This window comes from Mastigoproctus giganteus, chromosome 13 (assembly GCF_048544385.1).
Source record: "Mastigoproctus giganteus isolate SK-2022 chromosome 13, ASM4854438v1, whole genome shotgun sequence".
In the NCBI taxonomy this organism is placed as follows: Eukaryota; Metazoa; Arthropoda; class Arachnida; order Uropygi; family Thelyphonidae; genus Mastigoproctus; species Mastigoproctus giganteus.
Window position 1 is genome coordinate 151,581,306 of NC_143587.1, and position 24,484 is coordinate 151,605,789.

General features: G+C 35.4%; 1 protein-coding gene across 2 annotated transcripts in view; it reads left to right on the forward strand.

Moving 5' to 3' along the window:
• Pfrx (6-phosphofructo-2-kinase/fructose-2,6-biphosphatase) overlaps positions 1-24,484 on the forward strand; it is a 345,736-nt gene that overhangs the window by 283,665 nt on the left and 37,587 nt on the right. The window contains exon 14 of one of the 2 annotated variants that reach the window (XM_090387944.1): positions 2,206-2,299. The exons of the other annotated variant lie outside the window; for it this stretch is intronic. Coding sequence (XP_090244070.1) covers positions 2,206-2,217 — 12 coding nt within the window. The 3' untranslated portion in view covers positions 2,218-2,299. Of the gene's footprint in view, positions 1-2,205; positions 2,300-24,484 lie in introns of those variants that run through there. 2 annotated transcript variants of the gene reach the window in all.

Genomic DNA, 24,484 nt, shown 5'->3' on the forward strand with positions numbered 1-24,484 from the left:
TAGGAAATTAGGTCTTTTATATAAAATTTCACAATGGAAAAAAAAATTTAGAGTTTTATATTTGTATATACGTAAATTCTTAGAAGTCATGGGGGTGTGTATTTAAGGAATTTTTAGTCTTTTCCTAAGAATAGGAGTATCACATTTGTTATTTGTCTCTGTATTCTAATTTTGTGATTCTGTGAAGAGGTAGAGATTTTGCACATTAGTAGACACTGTTCCATTTTTAAGCAGTTATGTGTAGGAGGAGTAAAATAATTTAATTCATTTGTTTGTAAGAAAAGTACTTAAGTTGGGGCTGTAAAGTTTTGGGTATTCCTCAGATATTTTGGGGATTATTTGTTATAAATTTATAAGCATTTTCATGGCCAAGAAGATTATCATGCAGTGACTTAAAAAAAAAATTTGTAAAGATGAGTGTTATAAGTGTATTGTTCTTAATGATATTTATTCCATTAAATATAAGGTTATATTGACATCTCTATATTCCACTGAAAATGAAGTCTACAATTTTACTTCTGTGATATGTATATTACATGGGGAAGGAGGTGCAAAAAGGGGGGTGAAGAGAGAGAGAGAGAGAGAGAGAGAGAGAGAGAGAGAGAGAGAGAGAGAGAGAGAGAGAGAGAGAGAGAGAGAGAGAGAGAGATGTTATGTTTGCAGGAATAGATATGATTTAAATTAGTGCATACAATATATGACTAATATAACTGATTACATAAATAACACTAAAAAGACTTGTTGCATATGTATTGTTTCTTACAATTTTAAACCTATATGTTTTTATTTATTATGGATTCTGTGATCATATTTCCATCCTCCAGGTTGTCATATTTACTTTGCATTTTGTGAATTTTTAAATTTCAGTCAGTTTTAGAGACACCTTTAATTTTTGTGTGTTTACTGCAGCTCTTTTAGAGCAGAATATATTTTTAGGATTTGAACATGTGATTCAGATTTTTTCTGAAGATTGGATTTACAAAGACATTAAAAATTTTTGATTATTAGATTAGATTCAAAAAAAAAAAAAAAAAGCTAGAAGTAATTTGTATAATCATATATCAGAGAAACATTTTATTTAATGGTTTATTTGATTCCTTTTAAATTTGATATCTAGAATAAATTGATAATAACCATAGCCTTTTCATCTCTGCTAACACTGAGTTTAATATGCATTATTAGTTTTCACTTTTTTTTTTCATAAAATGTGTGTAATGTAGTATTATTTATTGAGCAATCTAAAAATGCTTGTGGCCAAAACTATTTTTTGTACAAAGTGTCCCACTCACTCATTGGTCTATCATGGCTGTCAGTCAGTGATCTCATAGATATCTCACAGATTGGCTCCAGGATATTAATAGTTACAGCAAGAAATGGAACAAATTAGTTTTAGGCACATTAGCAAATAGTAATAATTCATGATCCATACATAAAGAAAAGAAAGAAAGAAAGCAGCATCTTTTATGCATGAACTGAGACCATTTTGTTTCTTCATGTCTGCCCTATTACCCACTCATTCCTCCAGTCAGAGCAGAGCAGCAACAAACATAATATCCAGTGCTTCAGCTACAATGTATGGTATATGGATAACTTATGTGATGTCTGTGAAAAAAAAAAATAACAATTATTGGTCTGATTTTAATGAAATTTGGGATGGCTCAGCAAATTTTTCTAAAAGAATCAATCAGGTTTGGCAGTAAATTCCAGGACTGAGTCAATTTAAATAAAGCCAGATCTTAGAATTAAAAAAAGATTTTTAATATTTTTGAAAGTAATTGTCTTGAGCAGCTACCAATTTATGCAATTGTTTATAGAGCTTGTCCCCAACCTTTTTTTAAATACAGACCATTTTTATATTTGAGATGGAAGCCAGATATCATGAAAGATGTTAAACAGTACATGCAGATACCTTAATAACTATTTTTTTAAATACAGTGATATGTACAGGGGAGTGGTCAATAAGTATTTACATTCACCTAGAAAGATTTTAGTTAGGGATTTCAAAACTTGGCTGGTAATTTTATCCTTTGCACAACTGCACTGCTTTGAGCAGAAAATGAGGATTCTGCTTCATTGATCACCTCCTTATCAGTCTGAAATCTGCAGCTTCATAATGTTTTGTTTTGTTTTTTTTTCTCCCCTTCATTTTAGGGAATTTTTTTTTTTTTTTTTTTTTTTTTGCTTAAAATTTTTTCTTCACTTCAGGAAGAAGTCTGAAGATGTGGGAGAATAAGAGAGGTGCTGCATATTTTGAAAGTGATGCCAAGTCCGCTGTGCTGGCCAGGAGGAACCTTTGGATAGCTTCCTGTGTTTCTTCAATTTGATAGCCTCTCTAAGCTTTCCTATGAGGTTTGTGTAGTACTCCCCAGTGATACTGTTGCCTTTTGGGTGGTAATATATAAATGATGATATTTTAATGTCCCAGAAGACTGACAACATACTTTGTTGGCAGTCATTTGAACTTTGTTTTACATGTTTGGTGAAAATGAATGTTTCCATTGTTTGCTCATCTGTTTTGTTTCTGGGTCGTAGTGATATGCTCAGCATTCTTCATCGTCAATTCATTTAAAAAAAAAAAAAAATCATAAGAGTTCTCTCTACAAAGCTCCCACAGTTGTATGGAACACTTTTTCTTGTGGAGCTTTTGAGGAGGTGTCAGCAATCTTAGAACCCATTGTGGTGCAAACTGTTTGCACCACATGGCTAATGTTCACTTAATTTACTATAAAATTTATAATTACAATAGCAGGGTCTGTGGCTAAGATGTGTCTTCCTTCTCTTGTGTCATCATGCACATTGCTTCACCCACACCCGAACTGTCTTTTCTAATTGTTCAGTCTGATATGATGGGCAGTCCTCATCATATGTAGCTTTCTTCTCCTTTTTGATTTGTTTTGCTTCTTTGCCTTGCAACTGGAGAAAATTTCTCCAGTTGCAAGGCAAGGTTTATCTTGCAAGGCAAAATTGCAAGGTAAACCTTTTCCAGCATATCATCTCACTGTATTCATAGCTCTAGTTCAGTAACCAGTGGATCTAGAAAAAAGATTCTGCGAGATTAGCATTAGCATTAATAGAGGCATATGATACAAGAAAGCAAGCTTATGCAGCATCGGCCAAAAAAAAAAAAAAAAACTTCCACTTCACCCCTCCGTTCGTTCAAAATACCTGTCCAGCTGAGCCTTAAATTTATTTAGGCTATCAACTTCCACAAGGATGGAAGTCTTCCACCAACCAACTACCCGCTGGCTAAAGGCAAATTTCCGCACATCTATCCTACATCTGTCTTTCCTCAATTTGAATTTATGCCCCCTCAAATAGGCCTCTGAGGTTGGGTATATTCATATTACGTTCTTAGCGTTTTTTCACCAACCTTTCATGGAGTAAAATAAAATTAAAATAAAATAAAACAAAACAAATCTTGATAACTATATTTACAATAACCTGTATTTACAAAATTAATATACGTATTACAATATTAAAAGTATTAAAACACAAGATTAAAATGCATTAAAATATACTAAGTTAAAAGCGATAAAATCCCGTAGCTTTCAAAGGCTCCAGCCTTCTTCTTCAGCAGTACTCTCTATTATTCAGTACACCTTTAAATATCAGCAGGGTAATGGTAGGCATCACATGTTTCCATTCTCACGTGTTCCGCTCTCTTGCATTGTGGAACCGGAAGTGGCTCGAACGGAAGTCGTACGGAACCGTTCATCCTTTTTTAGGATAATAGTCTCTAAAAGGGGGTGAATCCGTACACCCCTATCCCTATTAATGTTGGTTGTAGAGCTGATCCGCAAACTCTCGAGCCACTTACGGTCCCAGAACCTATGCGCCCGATCGGTGATAGTGGCATCGTCTGGGGAGATCTGGTGCTGCTTCTCCCAAAAATGTTCGGCCACGGCGGACTTGTCATATTCCGCATTTCTTATTGCTTTTTTGTGTTCCCCCAGACGATCTTTGAGACGACGTTTTGTCTCTCCTACATAACATTCCCCACAATCCGGGCATCTAATATTATATACGACCCCACTAGCATCCTCTTTTTGAATGGGGTCCTTAACTTGAGACACAACTGTGCGCAGTCTTCGTCCCGGAAGCTGCACACAGCGTGTCTGATATTTTCTTAATACTCTAGTTATATAATCCATCAAGCCCGGATAATAGGGAATGTATGCAGTAGATACTGGTATAAAAGATTCATCTCTCCTCTGATTTTCATTAATAAATTTATCTATAATCCTCTGGGGGTAACCACATCTCCCCAGACGATGCCACTATCACCGATCGGGCGCATAGGTTCTGGGACCGTAAGTGGCTCGAGAGTTTGCGGATCAGCTCTACAACCAACATTAATAGGGATAGGGGTGTACGGATTCACCCCCTTTTAGAGACTATTATCCTAAAAAAGGATGAACGGTTCCGTACGACTTCCGTTCGAGCCACTTCCGGTTCCACAATGCAAGAGAGCGGAACACGTGAGAATGGAAACATGTGATGCCTACCATTACCCTGCTGATATTTAAAGGTGTACTGAATAATAGAGAGTACTGCTGAAGAAGAAGGCTGGAGCCTTTGAAAGCTACGGGATTTTATCGCTTTTAACTTAGTATATTTTAATGCATTTTAATCTTGTGTTTTAATACTTTTAATATTGTAATACGTATATTAATTTTGTAAATACAGGTTATTGTAAATATAGTTATCAAGATTTGTTTTGTTTTATTTTATTTTAATTTTATTTTACTCCATGAAAGGTTGGTGAAAAAACGCTAAGAACGTAATATGAATTTATGCCCTCTCAGGTGATTATTCTGAGCAAGGGGAAGAATCCCATCAGATCCTCAAACCATTCAAGGCTTTATACACACCTCTATCAGATCACCTCGCTGGTGCCTAGTCTCCAGACACTGTAATTTGCAAAACTTAAGCCTTTCTTCATAAGAGCAACCCTTTCTTCCATTCACTAATCTTGTTGCCTTCTCTGTACTCGTTCCAGCAGCTCTACATCCTTCTTGAAATGAGGCCTCCAGACCTGTATGCAGTACTCAAGGTGTGGCATGACCATTGCCTTATACAAGGGAATAATCACCTCCTTATCCCTGCTAGAAAAGTTCCTCTATATCATTGATAAGACACCATGAGCTACTCTTGCAGCCCATCTGCACTGCTCAGAGAAATTCATATTTGCCTGAACAATTACCCCCCAGGTCCTTTTCATTCTCTACCACTGTGTGTAGTACTACAGAGTTGATACGTTGTACTTTACATTTGTCAATGTTAAACTTCATTTTGCCACCTCTCAGCCAATCTGCTCTACCTTTCCAGATTCTGTTGCAGCAGCATAGCATCAGTAGTGTCCTTAACAACCCTGCCAACCTTTGTATCATCTGCAAACTTGGACATTAAGTTTGATATACCATCATCAATATTATTTATAAATACAGAAAATAATAATGGACCCACAATGATCTGTGTCCATTGATTACCACTCTCTGTCTTCTCCCCCTCAACCACCCCTTTATCCATAGCAGCAGTTTGCCTCCAATGCTCAATTTGTGCAGCAGTCTTCTATGTGCAACAGTATCAAAAGCCTTTCTAAAATCCAAGTATATAATATCCAAGTTATTCCCTGCATCCAGTTATTTTGTGACTGCATCATAGTATCCAATCAAATCGGTCAGGCAAGACTTCCCCTTAACAAAACCATGCTGTGTCCGAGCTATAACTGAAGTCTTGTCTAAATGATCCTGCAGTGCTTCTTTAACCAGTGCCTCCATTAATTTTCCTGGAACAGAAGTTAAACTCACAGTTCTATAATTACTTGTGTCAGCCTTTGATCCTCCTTTGTGAATTGGGGTCACATTTGCACATCTCCAGTCTATGGGTACCTCCCCTGATTCCAAGGAAGCTCTCATAATTATGGCTAAGGGTTTGCTTACTTCCTTTGCTGCCTCCTTTAATATAACTGGATAGAAATACAGTTATATTAAATCCACCCCAGGTGCCTTTGTTGTGTTTATCTTCAACAATTTCTCCTCCACTTTACTCTCAGTTATTACAAGATTATCTAGCTTATTGCCCAGAGTTGAATACACCTCTGGCATTCCCCTCGCTGAATAACTCCTCATGTGTGAATGTAGATACAAAATACTCATTTAGTTTGTTAGCTACCTGACCAGGATCATCAACAGTTGAACCATTGATATCAAGTGGACCAATCTGATTCATTCCCCTCCTTCTAGCATTTACATAAGTAAAGAACTCTTTGCTGTTTTTCTTTGCATCCCTTGCCAAAGATTTCTCCTAATCTGCCTTCGCCTGCCTAACCTCCTTGGTAACTTGGTTACAGATCAGCTTATATCTATCATAGGCTTCTGTGTCACGTGTTAATTTATATGTATCCCATGCATTTTTCTTCTCTGCCATATGTCTCATTAGTTCATCTGACATCCATTTAGGCCGAAACCTTGAACAATATTTCTTAGTTGGTATGTAAAGCCTAGTAGCTTCCAAGATAAGTTCTTTGAATGCTTCCCATTTTGAATTTGCTGTTGGTAACATCATCAGTTGGTCCCACTGTATAGAATTTAAATACTGTCTCAGACCATCATAGTCGCCTTTACGAAAGCAATAATCCTTCCCTTTACCCCTGATGGTAGTTACCTCTTTGAGTAAATCCCACTTCAGCACACTGTGATCACTGCCATCTAGTGGTTCCTCTATCTGCAGATTCTTAATGCATTAAGAATCACTACTGATAATCAAATCAAGAGTATTGTTCCCTCTAGTTGCCTCCCGAACATGCTGATGTAGAAAACAATCATCCAATAAATCCACAAAAGTCTTGCTAGTGTGCAAGTGACCAACCCACAAATTCCAGTCAATATCTGGGAAATTAAAATCTCCCATTATAAGACTATGATTTACTGGCCCACTCTATTTCCCTGTACAGTTTCTTATTATACTCATCAGAGTCATTAGGCCTATAGCACACTCCTACTCTCAATTTTGATCTCCCAATGCTTATGTCACACCAAACTGACTTGACACTGCACTCTCCAGCGATGTCGACTGACTTCACTTCCTTGAATTTTATGTGTTTCTTAACTAATAGCATAACCCCTCCTCCCTTTCTATCCTTTCTGTAGACGTTGTACTCCCCAAATTCCAGTTCTGCATTCCTTATATCTGTGTGACACCACATCTCTGATATCCCAACAATATCTGACTTTGAAGTTTTGAGCAATACCTCAAATTCATCAAATTTATTTACCAAACTCCTAGCATTGGTGTACATGCAAGTATACGTACACCTGTTCTTTTTCTTAGCTACCCTAACACAACCCATGTATTTACTTGTACTGCAATGACTCCCGGCAGTCTCTGAAATATCCTGCATCTTGTTTTCCAGGCTTCTGCTCATTACAATAGAAGCAGTGCAAGAATCACTTTCACCTCTGCCAGTGGCTACTGTTAATCTATTAGTCCTTGTATTCCCCCAAGCTAGCAGTTTTCTGACCCACCTAACACTGCCTCGATAGCATCAGCAAACATTCTTGCACCCTTTCTATTTAAGTGTATCGCATCCCTGTAGAAGCAGTCCCTTCTGTTAACAAGTACAGACCAGCCTGAAAAAAATTCTACCAGGGCTGAATTGATCGACAAGGCTCATCATATACTCCCTCCTATCATGTCTGGGCAGAATTGCAGACACTTTCAAATTCAACCCTAATTCACAGCTTTTTTTTTTCAACAGTGACCTGTACTTGTTAAGTAATTCTGCCGTCTCCTACTCTTAATATCATTAGTGCCAACGTGTACAACTATATCACCTTTTGTGCCCTTAAAAGATGATATCCGCTCTACATCATCATCAACCTTTGCCCCTGGTCCTGTTCCACCTATCCTTTTTATAAAGCATGTTCCCCGTTTCCCTGACAATAGAGTCACCAACAACTACTAGTTCCTGTGGGACCAGCGCATTCTGCCTAGAGGATTGCTGCTGTGTTGCATGATGACCAAGTGCAAGCTCTGGCATTGATGTGGACAGCTGAGAGCTTGATGGGCCCCTCACTTTAGATCCTTCGAGGGCATCCACCCTGTCCTTCAAGCTCTCATATAGGCCCATAACAAAGCTGAGTTGTCACCTGATTTCGTTACATTCCTTGCATTGCGCACACACAAAGACATCCCCCATGGCAATATCATGTTCCGTACCCGATTGCTCCACAAACATTATGCAAGCAGTGCATTTTAAAAGGCTGTGATTCAGAGGGCAACTGCCCCCCTCAGTTCTCTGAGCCACTGCACTCCCATTAGCTTGAGCCTTTTGCTTTGCTGCTCTGATCTGAGTCATGATTTCGATTTAATTTCAATAAAATTTCAATTTCAGTACAAAAATTATAACCCTAAAATTGTATCCCAACACAGTTATAATGCTATATATATTTTTCAGTATCAAATATTATCTACGAGTTCCGTTTATATAACTTCCATATCAAGTTACGTATTAATTAATTATGTTATGTTTGTAATCTAAGTCGTTATATGTATTTAGTTAAAAGTACAATTTAATTGACAAAGAAGTTTAACAGAATTAATAGATTTTGCTGATTAATTGACAATATTATATACTATACTATACTATACTAACGCTGTCTAGTTCGGGATATAACGTATCATATAACAATGGCGCAAGTTACGAACGGTAAATCTACGGACACTTAAGTATTAATTAACTTCCAAATCTCACTGTCTCAATTCAGAATAAACTACGATCCTGACTAGGTCTATAAGCTACTTATAGAAAATAATTTTATGTATCAGTTGGTCAATAAAGCGGCTAAATATGGCTAAAAAACTTCTCGTTCAGCGGAGCTGCAACTTGTAACATGTAGATATGATACCTTACCGATACTTTTATGTAATTACCAGGCCAAGTGAAGAATAAATACACCAAATTAATCAGAAAATCACAAAATAATGCTATACTACTAAATTTAAATCAAAAGATTTAGAGCAACAATAATTTCAAATCAATAAATAAGAAAATCCACTTAGCGGCTTTGAACACGTCTGGCTCCCACTAGCCTTGTCAGCAGACTATCATGATCTAATTGAGGTGTAGAAGGCCTTGATTGGTTTGAGCGAGCTCAGTGCTGATGAGATTCTTCCTCTTGTTCGGATTACACGCCGGAGTGGGCATAAATTGAGGACAGTTGTGGAGTAGGTATGTGGAAATTTTGCCTTTAGCCAGCAGGTATGGTTGAATGCTGGAGCAAACTTTTGGAGTGAGTGGCTGTGTAATATGCAAAGTGTTTTTATTTTTTTTTTTTTGGCTGATGCTGTATAAGCTTGCTTTCTTGCATCGTGTGCCTCTGCTAATGCTAAAGAAATAAATATGCATTAACTTAAGAGATTTAGTGGTGTGCACGCACACATTATCAAATTCTAATATATCTAGGTGAGGGTAAATACTTATTGACTGCCCCTTATACCTAACATATGCAGTACACTGAATGGATAGAAATCATGAGATATACCTAGTAATGGGTAAGCCAATCTTTCGCCCAGATGAGGGCAGTCACATGACGAAGCATTGAGTCCACTAGTGCATGAAACCGTTCCACAGATATTTCTATCCATGCTTACTGCACTGCTGTCCATAATTCTCTCACATTCCTGGGTGGAGGATCCAAAGCTCGAACAGACCTTTCCACAGCGTCCCAAAGATGCTCCACAAAGTTTGTGAATGTGGAGGCCATTCCATGCAGAATGCTCTTCGAACCATGTTCTAGTCACCACGGCTCTGTGGAGCGGTGCATTGTCCTGGTGGAAGAATGCATTGCACTGTGGGTGTACAATAACCATGAAGAGAATGCAGATGATCTGCAGGGATGGATGCGTAACCTGGACAATTCAGAGATGCATCTAGACATACCAGAGGTACCAACGTGTGCCAGTTGAACACACCCCAGACCATTACCGACCACCCACCTGCCTGAACAGTTACTTATTGACATGACAGGTGCATAGCTTTGCGGTTTCTGCCAGATGTGCACACCCTCCCATCCACTCAAAATAACTGGAAACAGGCCTCATCCGACCAGGAGACCCATTTCCAATCATCCAAGGTCCTGTGCCGATGTTCTTTTGCCCAGTTTGAGGTGTAGAGTCCTGTGTTGTGATGTTAGCAATGGGACTCTGGTGGGTTGGTGGCTCCCATAACCTGATGATCGCCTGATGGTCTTGGTGGAGACATTTCTGGCACCTCCATCATTGAAGTTGGCAGTGATTTATGTCACTGTTGCTCCCCGGTTGGCTGAAACAATGTGAGACCTGTTGATGGCCACATTCATCCACCACCTTTCTCCGTAGCCAGGTGGGAAGGAGCAGCAGTGCGTAGCACACGCTTCTTGATTAGACCGGGGTTCGAGCCCGTCACCACCAAATACGGAGGAGGCGGAAAGGTTCAGAGAATGACCACCGCATATCCCGGAGCAATATGGCCTTAGTTGCTAATGCTCCTAAAAACCAAAAAACAAACAAACAAACCACCTTTCTCCACTCATAGCGCTGTCCACGATGAGTTGTTATTCCAGAAATGGCATATTCCCGATTTCCAATACCCTGTTGATACTGTCGAACGGGGATAGTGCAATTTCTGTACCACTTCCGTGATAGAGTGACCCATGCATCGTTGGGCACCCACTATCATCCCTCTTTAAAAGTCTGTTAACCCACTATGTTTATCCATACTGACATTGAATTACCATCTACGTGAATGCAGTGTACCTATATACCTGCCAAGTGGTGGGTTTGTCCACTAGTGAGAGAGAGGTGACAGTGTCGCATTGCCCAGGAACCAGGTATCCCATGAATTCTGTCTTTTCAGTGTATATGTTATGTTATTATCAAGTCCTGTGGACCACCATTCATAATATAATGGATTACAAGTGGCCCATGGAGCACACTCTCCGAAATGCTGCTCTGCACGGTTAAATCATTGCCCTTTCAGCATGGGGAGTGTGAAGTAGCTAGTGAGAGAGTATGAGACTGTGGTTAACACTGCAGTCTCATGCCTTGACAAAAACTTCTTAGCTCTCACAGAATGCAACCTGGCATTGTTCAATAAGTACTGGCTTCCTTTTCTTGAAACTGAGATCTTACTCAGAATCTTTTAATTAAATGCTTCAAAATTTGCACGTAGTACTCCTTTTAACTTACTTGGCAGAACAAATTCCTGATGAATTGATTCCCTTGCTGTTGAAGAAAGTGACCAATATCACTTCATTTTTCAGTTTTGAAAATGAAATTTTTTTTTTCTCTCAGAAGAGCCTGTTGATTGACATATCATGCTTTATAATTTTGTGTGTGTGTGTGGATTGTTTGAATCATGACCTGTTAGTGATCAAATTGAGTAGTGTGGGATCCTTGCATGCTTTAAGCCTGAGTTGCTTTTGTTAATCAGTCAAACAGTGCAGAATGAACATTGCAGATATTCTGTGTGTCAGAATTGCATAAATGTTTTTCTCTATTAATGTGAAGTTGTTCTTCCATCTTTTGAATAACCATTTGACAGTTACACGTAATCAACATGTAGAGTTGTTAGAACGAGTACAGAGAAGGGCCAACAAGATTGGTGGAGGAACAATGGGGTGCGCTTATGAAGAAAGGCTTAAGTTCTGCAAGTTGCAGCATCTAGAGACTAGGCACCTGCGAGGTGATCTGATTGAGGTGTATAAGGCCTTGAATGGTTTGAGCAGGCGCAATGCTGACAGGATACTTCCGCATGCTTATACTAAGAACCTGAGGGGGCATAGATTCAAATTGAGGAAAGACAGTTGTAGAAAAGATGTGCAGAAGTTTTCCTTTAGCCAACGAGTAGTTGATTGCTGGAACAGACTTCCATCTGTTGTTGTAGAAGTTGATAGCTTAAATAAATTTAAGGCTGAACTAAACAAACATTTGGAGTGACTGGATGGGTGAAATGGGAAGGGATTTTTTGTTTTTTTTCATATACTTCTGCTAATGCTAACATACAAACTTTTCAACCCTTTCTGCAGCTTGAAACATTGTCAGATGTCCACAGCATTCGGTGTCTGGTGGATCCTCATTTCCACGACTAGTCCAGGAGGCAGGTAACAGGAACAGTTGCTTTGGGCCCTACCTTTTATAGGGCTCCATGTATTGCAATTGACACGAATTTAGAAAATGAATTTTCGTCTATAAATGCACTCTGAAAAATCAGTTAGATAGCAGTAATTATAAAAATGACGGTGTACATAATATAATTTATTCTGTTTCATTTCATTATGTACTAGGGTTGTTCAATTAAAACATGCTTAAGACTTTCCAAAAATTTTAAAAATTCACCTTTAACTTTGACTCATTAGTTTTCTTCATTAATCAGTATATCCCTTTTTCTGAAATTATTTTTGTTCAATGGCTATTTTGACTTTGATGTCCAAATTAAAATGCCTTTTTTTTTTTTTTTTTTTTTTTTAATTGACCAAAAACACAAAAGTCACTAAATCTGAACTGTATACGCTGAATGTTTGGTGCATGCTGATATCTTTTGAAGGAGGCCTAAATCAGATGGGCAGCATATCGGCTGGCACTTTCATGATGCAAAATGACATAACTGGAGTAGTCACCACAGAATGCAAGCATCTACATTCAAGCAGTGTACATGCTTGAGTTAACTGTGTGGTATGAGACTGCTAAATACGGTTATGATAACATTTTTTTTTAATAACTAGTTGTAAACTACTTTGACCTATGAAGTCTTGCCAGAGTATAAACAGAACACTCATCATTTGTTTCAGTCATTTAAATCTGATGCAAGTGTTTCAGAGTTTAAGAATGCCATTCTGAGTTAATGTTGGCACTGTGGCAAAACTTCCACACTGCTGGGTCTCTCACTCCTTCAGTTAACTGTGAAAAATCAAATGAAAAGCAGCAACCATGAAAGAGCCAGCAGTTTGATTTGGTACAGTTGTTAGAGATCACTGGCAAGGGTACATTCCAGAATCTTATTGGGGGTGGGGCAATTTGTAGTATCACTTTTGTGTTGGCATCAGTTTCTGAAAAACATAACAATAAAAAAAACTGTATAAAAAGGTTCAAAAATAACCCTTTTAGCAGAAATCTGGGATCAACATTTTTTTACCCTCGGAGATGGAGGATGTCTCCATTACATCCAGAAAACTTAGAATGTGATTCAAAATGTTTTTATTGTGGTTCTTGCTTTTTTTTTTTTAATGCTTAAAAATTGAATCAGTGCATTCTGATTCATTTTGGACACACCGTCTATTTGAAATATTATACAAAAATTATACACATGCACAATCCTAACAAAAAGCATATAAAACTGAAGCAGATATTGTTGTGAAGTAGCATGCTGATGTATTAGTTTAGGCATACATGCATCCATTCCCCTCACGCTGCTAAAAACAGAACCTTCACAAACTTATTTTAATTGATGACCATATTTTTATGGATGGTTTTCTCCTTGTTATCACCAAAGCCAGTTGTCAGAAATGTGGTGGAAGTGCAGAATAGACAGCATGGAAACAGTATATTTTTTCAAATATGCATAGTAAAACATGCTGAGTACCACTGCTGCAGATCCTAAAATTAAATCAGAAATTGTCAGTAAAAGAACATCTAAATATCTTTTGAATTTTTATTAAGAATAACTGTATAGTATGGTATGAGATAACATAAGCAAAGTGACCAGGAGAGTACTAGTTGTGCCACGTTGAGAGTGCAGGAACTCAAAGAATAGTACCATTGGCTGGTACTTGTACTTTTGTGACTTATAAAATCTTTATTATATATATAACAAAATGCAGTTTTGTTTTATTTTTTTACCAACAACATCACTACTCTGTAGAGAGAGAGAGAGCAGGAATTGTTCAAGAGTTCTTAGATGGACTTTGACAACAGGGTGGTTTCTGAACACTACTCTGAACTATATGGCAAAGGACATTCCTTCCAATGTGTTCTAATTTAATCCCATGTGATTCTCTGGAATTATCTCAAAGGCAGAGTTGTTTCTGAAGAATCCATGAAATATCAGTGTTGGGAGAAACCTCAGAACATACTTGTATGCTTTGCAACATCACACTCCACCGTGACACATTATTGATAAATGGAGAACACACTGAACATTTTGTCATGAATTTCTTAACACTGCTAAATATAGTTCAGATGTTAATTTCTATTTCCAAACAATGTTTTATGTTCTTTAGATGAAAAAAATGGTATGATGAATAAAAAATTGCCCTGTTTTTTCGAACATAAAAAAAGAAAATAAGTGTAAAAACATTTTGTGAACTACCCTGTATAATGGCTCTGTCTCCTTTGATTAACTTTGTCTCTTCAGTTGCTGCTAGTTATTTGGCTAAGTTTTGTAGCATAAGAGTGAGTTATTATAAATAATTTAAAGAAGCCCTGAATGGTCCTCATTTATAGATCCTGGAAAGCAGTACGAATTCAGTACTAATTTACAGACAAAGTATAGTTTTCTTAAAAAAAAATTTTTTCTTAATGATTGTCATGAAATGGAGTGTGATTTTTTGGAACAAAATTTTCTAATTACGTTAACATTAATATTGTTAGTCCAATATTAATGATTGAACAGGTGCTCGTTTTAATGATCCTATCTATTAGCAAGAGCAATTGCAACTGCACCTCCAGATATTTTAGTTTAGTTTTTTTTTTTTTTTTTATTTATTTATTATTATTTTTTTTTTATTTATTATTATTTTATTTTTTTTTTTTTTTTTGCATACCACATTTTATAGGGTCTTAATTTTTTTGACTTTACTTATAAGTATATTTCAAATATTTTTCATGTTATAACAGGAAAAATATTTCAAATATACTTATATTTCAAATATTATTGAAATATTTCAAAAATTTCACATTGCTATTTGTGTTTAAAAGCATTAGTGTTGTCTTTTTCTCTTTTTTCTCTCTTTTTTTTTTATTTTATTTATTTTTATATATATATATATATATATATATTAAGTGAGGTAAAAGTTAGGCAAAAGTAATAAAAATAAATAAATATGGCTATGCAGCTATCATAAAACATATATATATATATATATGTTTTTTTTTTTTTAGCAAAGGTCACTCAAATGAATTTCAAAATGCCCAACATACAAATTTTTTTTTTTTTTTGCCTGGTGCAATATAAGCCTTAGTCTTCCTTGCACCATATAGATAATAATAATAATAATAATAATAATAATAAAACACAGCTATGCAAAAACTTTATTGTCCAGAACTTAAAATGAAGAATTCATCAAATAAAAGAAAGCTGTTCAAATATGAATTCAGCAATTAAATTACAATAAACTCCCAATTATCCTTGTTGGCTGGGAAATAAATATGCCCAGATGATTAAAACCTCAATCTTTAAAGTAAAAGATAGGCTCATAAATGCAATAAAATGTAAAGTTGTTTACATACAGAGGGCAGACAAAATAATAGAAGCATCTGATTTGAAAGTAATAGTTTTTGTAATGGCTGTAATGATAATTCTCTAATACACACACAGCCAGATGTGTCCAGTTATGATTTGAAAAGCATGAAACTGAGGCTAAACATCTTCCATGGCCTTCTCAATCACCAGAATTAAATATGGAGCCACTGTGGGCATAGATGGGGAAGAGAGTGAAAAGCAGATTTCCTCCACCTTCATTACTCAAGAAGCTTAATCTTCCTCCATGAAGAATTGTCCAATATTCCTCTTAAGACAGTTCAAGATTTATTTGAATCTATTCTATGTAGAATGTAAGCTATTTTAAAAATGAAGGGTGGCCGAATACCATATTGGTACATACCTGTAACTCTAATCACAGGTGTTTCTATTATTTTGTCCACTTCATATATATATTCGTGTTTATAAATGTATACCACAGCATGGTAAGATTTGACATAATTTAATATGCACATTATTTTTTTTTGAAAAAAAAAGGAAAGATAAAATTTGCTTTTTCCCTTGGTTTGCTATTCTTGCATATGGTACATGCAAATTTCAAAGCATCTTATCAATGAGAGTGGTGCCTTTGTTCCAGGTAGTTAAGTGGAGACTCATTGAAAAACACTTTTTCATATTTATTGACAAGCTGAAGTGTTTTTTTTTTTTTTTTTTTCAATAGAAAGAACAAGTTACATATAAAAACAAATTAACCATAGTAAAAAAAAAAAAGTGAGGATAAGGTTTCTGAGAAACTCAAGGGTATTTTTCTAATGTTATTGTCTACAATAACATTAGAAAAATATAAACAATTTTTGTTTATATATTATAGTTTATTTTATAGTTTATATTACAATATAAACCATTACAAGAAATATAAATGTCTTATAATGGATTTCACATATTTCTTTTTGTTATCTGACTTTGCTTGACTTTCTCAGGGTGTGGAGTGTATTGTAAAAAACAATATGAATTATTTGAAAATTGCATTGATACTTTTGGATTTTTACACATTGGTGATTTTAAATATATGGATGATGCAAATCTCATTCATTATGAATCAATGGAAAGGATCTTCATGTGGTTTTACAAGACTGCTAATTTTTCAGTGAAAATGATCTATTTGAAGAATTGAAATTGTTTTGTTCCTGTAAGCTATGGAGTAGTAGAAGAAGAACATTTAAAAACAATTCATTCTGACTAAACAGAGGATGTTTATCTATGTCTGTATGTACATAGTATTAAAAATAAAATTAACACCTCTGGTAGCTTTTTGCTTCAGTTGAATAAAGCTTTTCAAAGTTAAAACTGATTAAAAATTAATTGTTCAACAAGTAGCCAGCAACAGTTTACAGCCTCATCTATAGAAAATTTGATAGATAAAAAGTTAAAGTTACTTGGCTGTCTGTTTATTTACATTACAGGATTTCCATTAATGGTGTAGGCAAATGACAGTGAAATTCATATTCTTCTGTAATCGAGAGTAGTTACATAGGTTAAAGATCAGTTGATCAACAGAAGTCTAATACACCTTGAATTTGAGAATATTTTAATAAATTAAAGGACGTGTATTTTTATTTTTCTCAGAGTACTGCTGAAATCAACACTCACTTTAGAAACTTATAAAATTATCTTTTTTTTACTACTTCAACCTTTATTTTTAATTTAAAAACAAATGGGCATTGTAGTATAAATATCAGAATGAAAAAAAAAAAAAAAAATGCAATGCAAATTCAAACAGAAGCCAAAAGACAATTTAAGTAATTTGTCAGTGTATTTTAAATTACTTGACTTTGACATCTTGCTTTGAATTTGTATTTCATCCCTTTCAATCTGATATTTATAACAATAGGGCACCCATTAATTTTTAAATTAAGAGTAAAGGATGCAATGGCTCTTTAGAGTGCTAAGTTTTTAAACTGGATGTTGAATTTACCTTTGGGAAAAAAAATAATAATAAATAAATAACTTCCCTTAATTTATTCAAAATAAGCTAATGAAGTATATAAGAGAGAGAAACTATTTTAAAGTTTTGCTTTGAGTGTTTAACTTGGAGAGAATTTATCATACTTCAGTTATATCCTTTTTACATTAACAGAGATAAAGGCTGATAAGTGAGATATGTACAACCAGTAGTGTTCCAATACCCTGTATTCTTAGGATTGAAACCCTCAACTAATTCAGCAATGTCCTAGAAAGGTATTAAAGTCTAATGAAATGTCAAGTCCTTAAGTGGGTTAAACACGTGGATTGTCTTTTATCTCTATTATTGAAATTGTTACATGGTTTAGCTATAAGCCATGGCTTTGGAGCCTTCATTTCCAAATTTGGCCCTGCGTGAAAGAGCCAAGTTTTGTCCAGTGTGTGTATATGTGTGGGTGTGAAATGTTTTGTTTTTGTCTAGTGGGTGTTTTTTTTTTTTTTTTTTTTTTTATATAACTTCAGTTGTGGTCACAAAAAAATAATTTAATGTACGCTCTTCATTCTATCATTTAACAATGCCTTAAGTAACACAGTGGCTGTTATGTGACTATAATCATATGACATATGCGATGACCTTGTACAGGGAAGCAGTCAATGTAGGCCATGCATGTTACATTAATAGTCCTATTTACTTCTATGTATGTGCAATGAACTTAGTCCTAGAACTTAATTTCAGATCTTGTATTGCATTTTGCTACAAAATTATGTGGGTGAGTCAATTAATTTTAATGAACCAAGTTAGGCTACCTCACTACTTCAGCTGGCATATTTATTATGTCAGGTTATGTTATGCCAATTATATTAAATGAATTCAGGTCACTTAAAAGATAAACTGCAGAACTACCCAATATAGAAAAATTCATAGCATAACTGTTACTCGTGCATGTTTGTATCCAAGCCAACCAATGAGATGCAGAAGATATACTATTTGATTGGCGGCACCTCCGTAGCCAGGTGGGAAGGAGCAGCAGTGCGTAGCACACGCTTCTTGATTAGACCGGGGTTCGAGCCCGTCACCACCAAATACAGAGGATGCGGAAAGGTCAGGAATGACCACCGCATATTCCAGAAGCAATATGGCCTTAGTTAAAAAAAAAAATAAAACCAAATAACAATAATAATTTGATTGGCATATTAGGCCTGAAGGCCTTAATTTAATTAATGGTCACAATAATCCAGTTTTGAAAGACTGGATTATTGTGACCATTAATTAAGTTTTCATAGACTGTAAAGTTTAAAGTTACTGTAAAGACTGTAGAATTTATACATAAAAATAATTTTACAGTTTGTAACATAATTTTATCTGGAATGGTTAATTAAAATAATTTAAAGTATATATGAAAATAATTAATCTAATTCAGAAAAATTACCCTGTCATCCCACTACTTTTACACTGTATTCTGCTTTTAAATTAGCTTTTTATTTTTTTAAATGTGAAACACATTATTGGTTAAAGTTGATGAAAAAAAAAATTGGTGAAACACTGGTTAAAGAAGCCCTGCAGGATCATCTAGACAAGACTTAAGTTATAGTTCGGACACAGCACGGTTTTGTTAAGGGGAAGTCTTGCCTGACCAATTTGATTGGATACTATGATGCAGTCACAAAAGAACTGGATGCAGGGAATAACTTTGATATTATATACTTGGATCTTAGAAAGGCTTTTGATACTGTTGCACCTGGAAGACTGCTGCACAAATTGGAGCAGTGTGGCACTGGAGGCAAATTGCTGCTATGGATAAAGGGATGGTTGAGTGGGAGAAGACAGAGTGGTAATCAATGGACACTGCTCATCATGGACTAATGTTATCAGTGGAGTCCCTCAGGGTTCAGTGTTGGGTCCACTATTGCTATTGTTTTCTGTATTTATAAATGATATTGATGGTATATCGGGCTTAATGTCCAAGTTTGCAGATGATACGAAGGTTGGCAGGATTGTCAAGGACACTACTGACACTATGCTGCTGCAACAGGATCTGGAAAGGTTGAGCAGATGGGCTGAGAGGTGGCAAATGAAGTTTAACATTGACAAATGTAAAGTACTACATATGGGAAACAGCAACCCCAGAGCAACGTATCAACTCTATGGTACTACACTGACAGTGGTAGAGAATGAAAGGGACCTGGGGGTGGTTGTGCAGGCAGATATGAAGTTCTCTGAGCAGTGCAGATGGGCTGCAAGAATAGCTCATGGTGTATTGTCAATGATATATAGGAATTTTTCTAGCAGGAATAAGGAGGTGATTATTCCCTTGTATAAGGCAATGGTCAGGCCACACCTAGAGTACTGCATACAGGTCTGTAGGCCTCATTTCAAGAAGGATGTAGAGCTGCTGGAACGAGTACAGAAAAGGGCAACAAGATTAGTGAATGGAACAAAGGGGTGTTCTTACGAAGAAAGGCCTAAGTTTTGCAAATTACAGTGTCTGGAGACTAGGCACCAGCGAGGTGATCTGATAGAGGTGTGTATAAAGCCTTGAATGGTTTGAGCATGCTGATTGGATTCTTCCTCTCGCTCAGAATAATCACCTGAGAGGACATAAATTCAAATTGAGGAAAGACAGATGTAGGATAGACGTGCGGAAATTTGCCTTTAGCCAGCAGGTAGTTGGTTGGTGGAACAGACTTCCATCCCTTGTCGTGGAAGTTGATAGCCTAAATAAGTTTAAGGCTCAGCTGGACAGGTATTTCGAACAAACAGAGGGGTGAGGTGGAAGTGGTTTTTTTTTTTTTTTTTGACTGATGCTACATAAGCTTGCTTTCTTGAATCAAATGCCTCTGCTAATGCCAACTGTATAACAAGTTCTATATCATAATTTCTGTTGGTTTTGTTATATCTAGTGGTAATTACAGAATGTTTGTTTGGTTGTTTTTTATTATTTAAAAATAATGATTTATGTATAAATTGTATGTTTTGAGAGATACCAGGAGATTAAAGAGTTATAATTTAAAGATACTGACTATATTAGTTTACAAGACATTCACGTGTTCTGTCTGTAACATTTTGACAGAATTACTTAGTCTATCAGTAAGTCTGACATGAAATGGATTGTAGTAATACTGTTTGTTTAAATTGAACTGTTTCAGCATTTCTTGGTGTTAAAAAAAACTACATTGCGAGTACAGTACACTGCTATATATGCATTCAGACATATAGGCAAAAGCGCATGATTTTGTCATGTAAATTGATGCAAGAACACTACTAGCAGTGTTTTTGCTTAGTATGCTTTGGTCATTTTTGAAGTAAATATATCTATATTTTAGTGAAAGCTCATGCAGATGGCACCAAATTGGAAGCTAATTGTGGTCATTCAATTGAATTACCACATTCAGTTGAAATTATTCAGGCTCTAGAAAATGGTGACATCTGTTTGAATTTTTATTGAATTTGCAATTCCTCCTATTGTGCTCTCTGGTAGATAAGGATGCAATTTAGTGGTTGAAAATATCCAATCCCTTATCAGTAAGAAAAGAATGAGAAGCTCAGGTTTATCTTGATGTATATTAAAATGGTTTTAACAGAACACTTTTTCATGAAAAAGCTGAACAGTCAACATTCTAAAAATCTTAATCTTGAAGGATCCAAGGCAACTAGTAGATGGCTAATAAATTTCCAAAAAAGAAATTTTCCAGCATTCACCTGTTAGCAGTAAGGTCTGTAATGAATGACACAAAACTTTATCTGAAATTCTAATTGAATACATTGCCCTGGCAATGTATTCAATGCAGACAAGACTGGTTTGTGTTACGAATATTTTCCTGATAAAATAAACATCTATATTTTGAATTATATAAGTTTACATTTACATCTTATGATATAGTTATAATATAATTCTGCAGATTTAAAATTATTATATTTTTAGTGGTAAGTGATGGCAAATTTCCAAAAAAAAAAAAAGTGATTGGAAAAATTTAACTATAACACAGCTTGTTATTCATTCCTGTACAGAAATAATTAAAATATAATAAACACTAATTTTATTTAATTAATCATATACTGATTATGCTCAATGTAATATAAAGGGGACAGATTGTATTTTAAATGATTACTTTGTTCTTTTTTAACCATGAAGTGAGCAAAAAAAAAAAAAAAAGAACACAGCTTGCTTTTAATCCCTGTATAATCATATTTCCTCACTTACATTTATTTAAATAACTTTTATAGAATATAAGCTCTTTTCCCCTTTGTATATATATATATATATATATATCAGGTGTAGCCCCCTGATGAAATACCTGATCTATGTACCAATTTTTAATTTTTAATTCTTTAATTTTTATTTTATAATTTTAATTTTTATCTCTATTACCCTCCCCTCTTTTTCTTTCAGCTTTTGTACATATGATTGGCCTGTTAATTCGGCATTAATTCAGATTTAATTCTACTTAAAATTTTTTTTTTTTTATATAGGTTCTTAATATTCTTTTTCTCTTTTTTTTCTTCAACTAGGCTCGGCATTTTGTGTTTAATAACTTCTCCATCTATATTTATTTTTATTTTTATTTTATTTTACTTTCATTGGTGACACTTCTTTATTATACATGTATCCTGTTTTGCTGCTTTGCGCATTCAGGTACACGTACTGTTTTTCCTTGTTTTTTTTTTTTTTTTTCCTTCCACTTCTTCGTTTTCATATATATATAGATACACACTTGTTCGTGAGAAAGCCATATATTTCATAAAGCTACAGTGAATTTTTTTTTTTTTAATCCTAATTTAAAATGTTTGTTTAGTAGGATTACGCCTTTTGTAACAAGAGAGAGAGAGAGAGGGGTGGGGGTGATGTTTTTTACAGAATTCTACAAGAGTAGAATTTTTCTATTCATTTGATTTTGTGTGTGTTGGCTTGACTTGGAAATAAATTGTCAGTGAAAAAAAAAAAAAAAAGAATTGTTTTATACTTCCTGTTCTGTTGAGAATTTATGAAGTTTTTAAAAAAATCATCAGAAAATCAGAACAATATATTTCACTTGGTAGGGTTTAGTTAAAGAAGGAATCACTTTTATGCAGCTCATACATTAGTTGTATTTCCGACATTCTTTTCATTGCCAACAAAATTGACTTATTTCTTATATTTTACTGTACATGAATGAAAATATAATTACCTTTGCATGTGAATGGCAACTGCTAGCCACCTATTAAATTTTAACTTGAACTTCTTTGCACCAAATTCCATTTCTAGATAGCATATTGAACATGCGACTTTTTATACTTATGTAAAATACATCCTGATGATTGCCTTCAAAGCAGTAAAATGAATTCAGTAGCACAAAAATTATAAAATAACTGTTACCCGTGACCTTTTCATATATACTTGCAGGGGGACATTTTCTTGTTTGCACCCAGGTGCAAAAAAAACGTTACACTGATTTCTTCCAATCTGTAGAAGTGTTAGTATGATAATATTTCTGACATGTACATTGTACAACAGCACAGATAGATTAAATATTGACATATTTTAGAACTGTGTGGTTATTTATTTCCTTATTGGATGGCAGGTTACCACTGCTTAACCAATCATTACCACATGCTAGATTAAGATCCCACCACGTATTACACCAGTTTTGCGAATTAAAAAATTCACAATGCTGGTGTAATATGTGGTGGGATCAGATGAAGTTTTACTTCATTTTGTACAAGGGTTGTGTGATAATTTTCTACAGATTATCTTCCTATATATGCTTATATGTTCTTCCCATAGGTTCCCTGTAGCCAAACAAATTTAGTGTTTCTAAGCATTCTCTCTCTCTCTCTCTCTCTCTCTCTCTCTCTCATGAACTTTTGCTGTAAATTGATTTTTTTTTTCTAAATACCATTTTCCTTTTATTAAAGTAACTATTTTGTACTACAAAAGTATACAGAGGCCCAGAAAGAAAATTCACTTTCTTCCCCCCCCCTTGTACTGTTAACACAACTAACTCAACTGCTTGATCACCTTGGGGCAATACTCCTGCCTCCCCATGGGAGGGCCAGAAACCTCAGCGGTAAAGCTAACACCAGGATCAAAAGGAACAAACTATAGGCTATGAAAATATTCCACTCATTAAGACTGCAAGTCCAGCCTCCATTTGTGCCAACCTGATTATGATCTTTTGAACCCAAAGAAGTTGAGGCTGGATGCACCCCAAATTGAACATCTATCCTTCCTGTTTCTACATTTCTTAAGAAACAGTCTTTTACTTTCTTTAATACAGAAATGTTTTAGGCATAGCTAGTTCCCTATGAATGATGTGAAAGCTTAAATAAAATGATATATTAGTTGAGACCACTGTTCATAAACTCTCTTCTCCAACTCCTCATTTGATGGAGGGTTTTGAGATGGTCCACTCCTTGGATCCACAGTTTGGACATGTTGAGGAGACATGTCCAAACTGTGGATCCCAGGAGCATACGTGTGTTAACCATAATGTCCAGCCTTCACATTGTCCCAACTGCAAAGGCAATCATCCCGCCTTCTCTAGAACTTGTGAGCAGTGGAAATGTGGGCGGCATATAAAAAGTTGGGTGTCCTGTCCAGAAGTGAAAAAACAGTTATAGCAATATATGCCAACACATACATATGCTGATGCCTCTCAAAGATTTCAGTCTGTGCTTGTTCAAACTGATACTTCATGTCTATCTACCAGTCTTCAGTTTCTGAATGGGCTTGGTCATTGCTCTCATCTACACCAGAATCCTCAATGTCATCTACTCTGGATACAATTCCTGTAAGAACAGTCTAAACCAGACCTGGCCACATGCAGCCCCCCCCCCCCCACATTGTTTTTTTGCAACCTGCCAGATGATTTTTATACTACTGATTACATCAGTGGGAAGTAATTCACTAGCTGCACTAGGCACTATAAATAATGAGAAAGTTAATACTAGACCAGTTGTACTTCCTTGAATCCCCACCACTCCTTCCCTTCGAACCAGAAACTCTGCAGATGAAAGTAATTGATTTACAGTACAATTAATTAAAACGCCTTCACACCACTACATCAAAAATCAACTTTTACTTCACG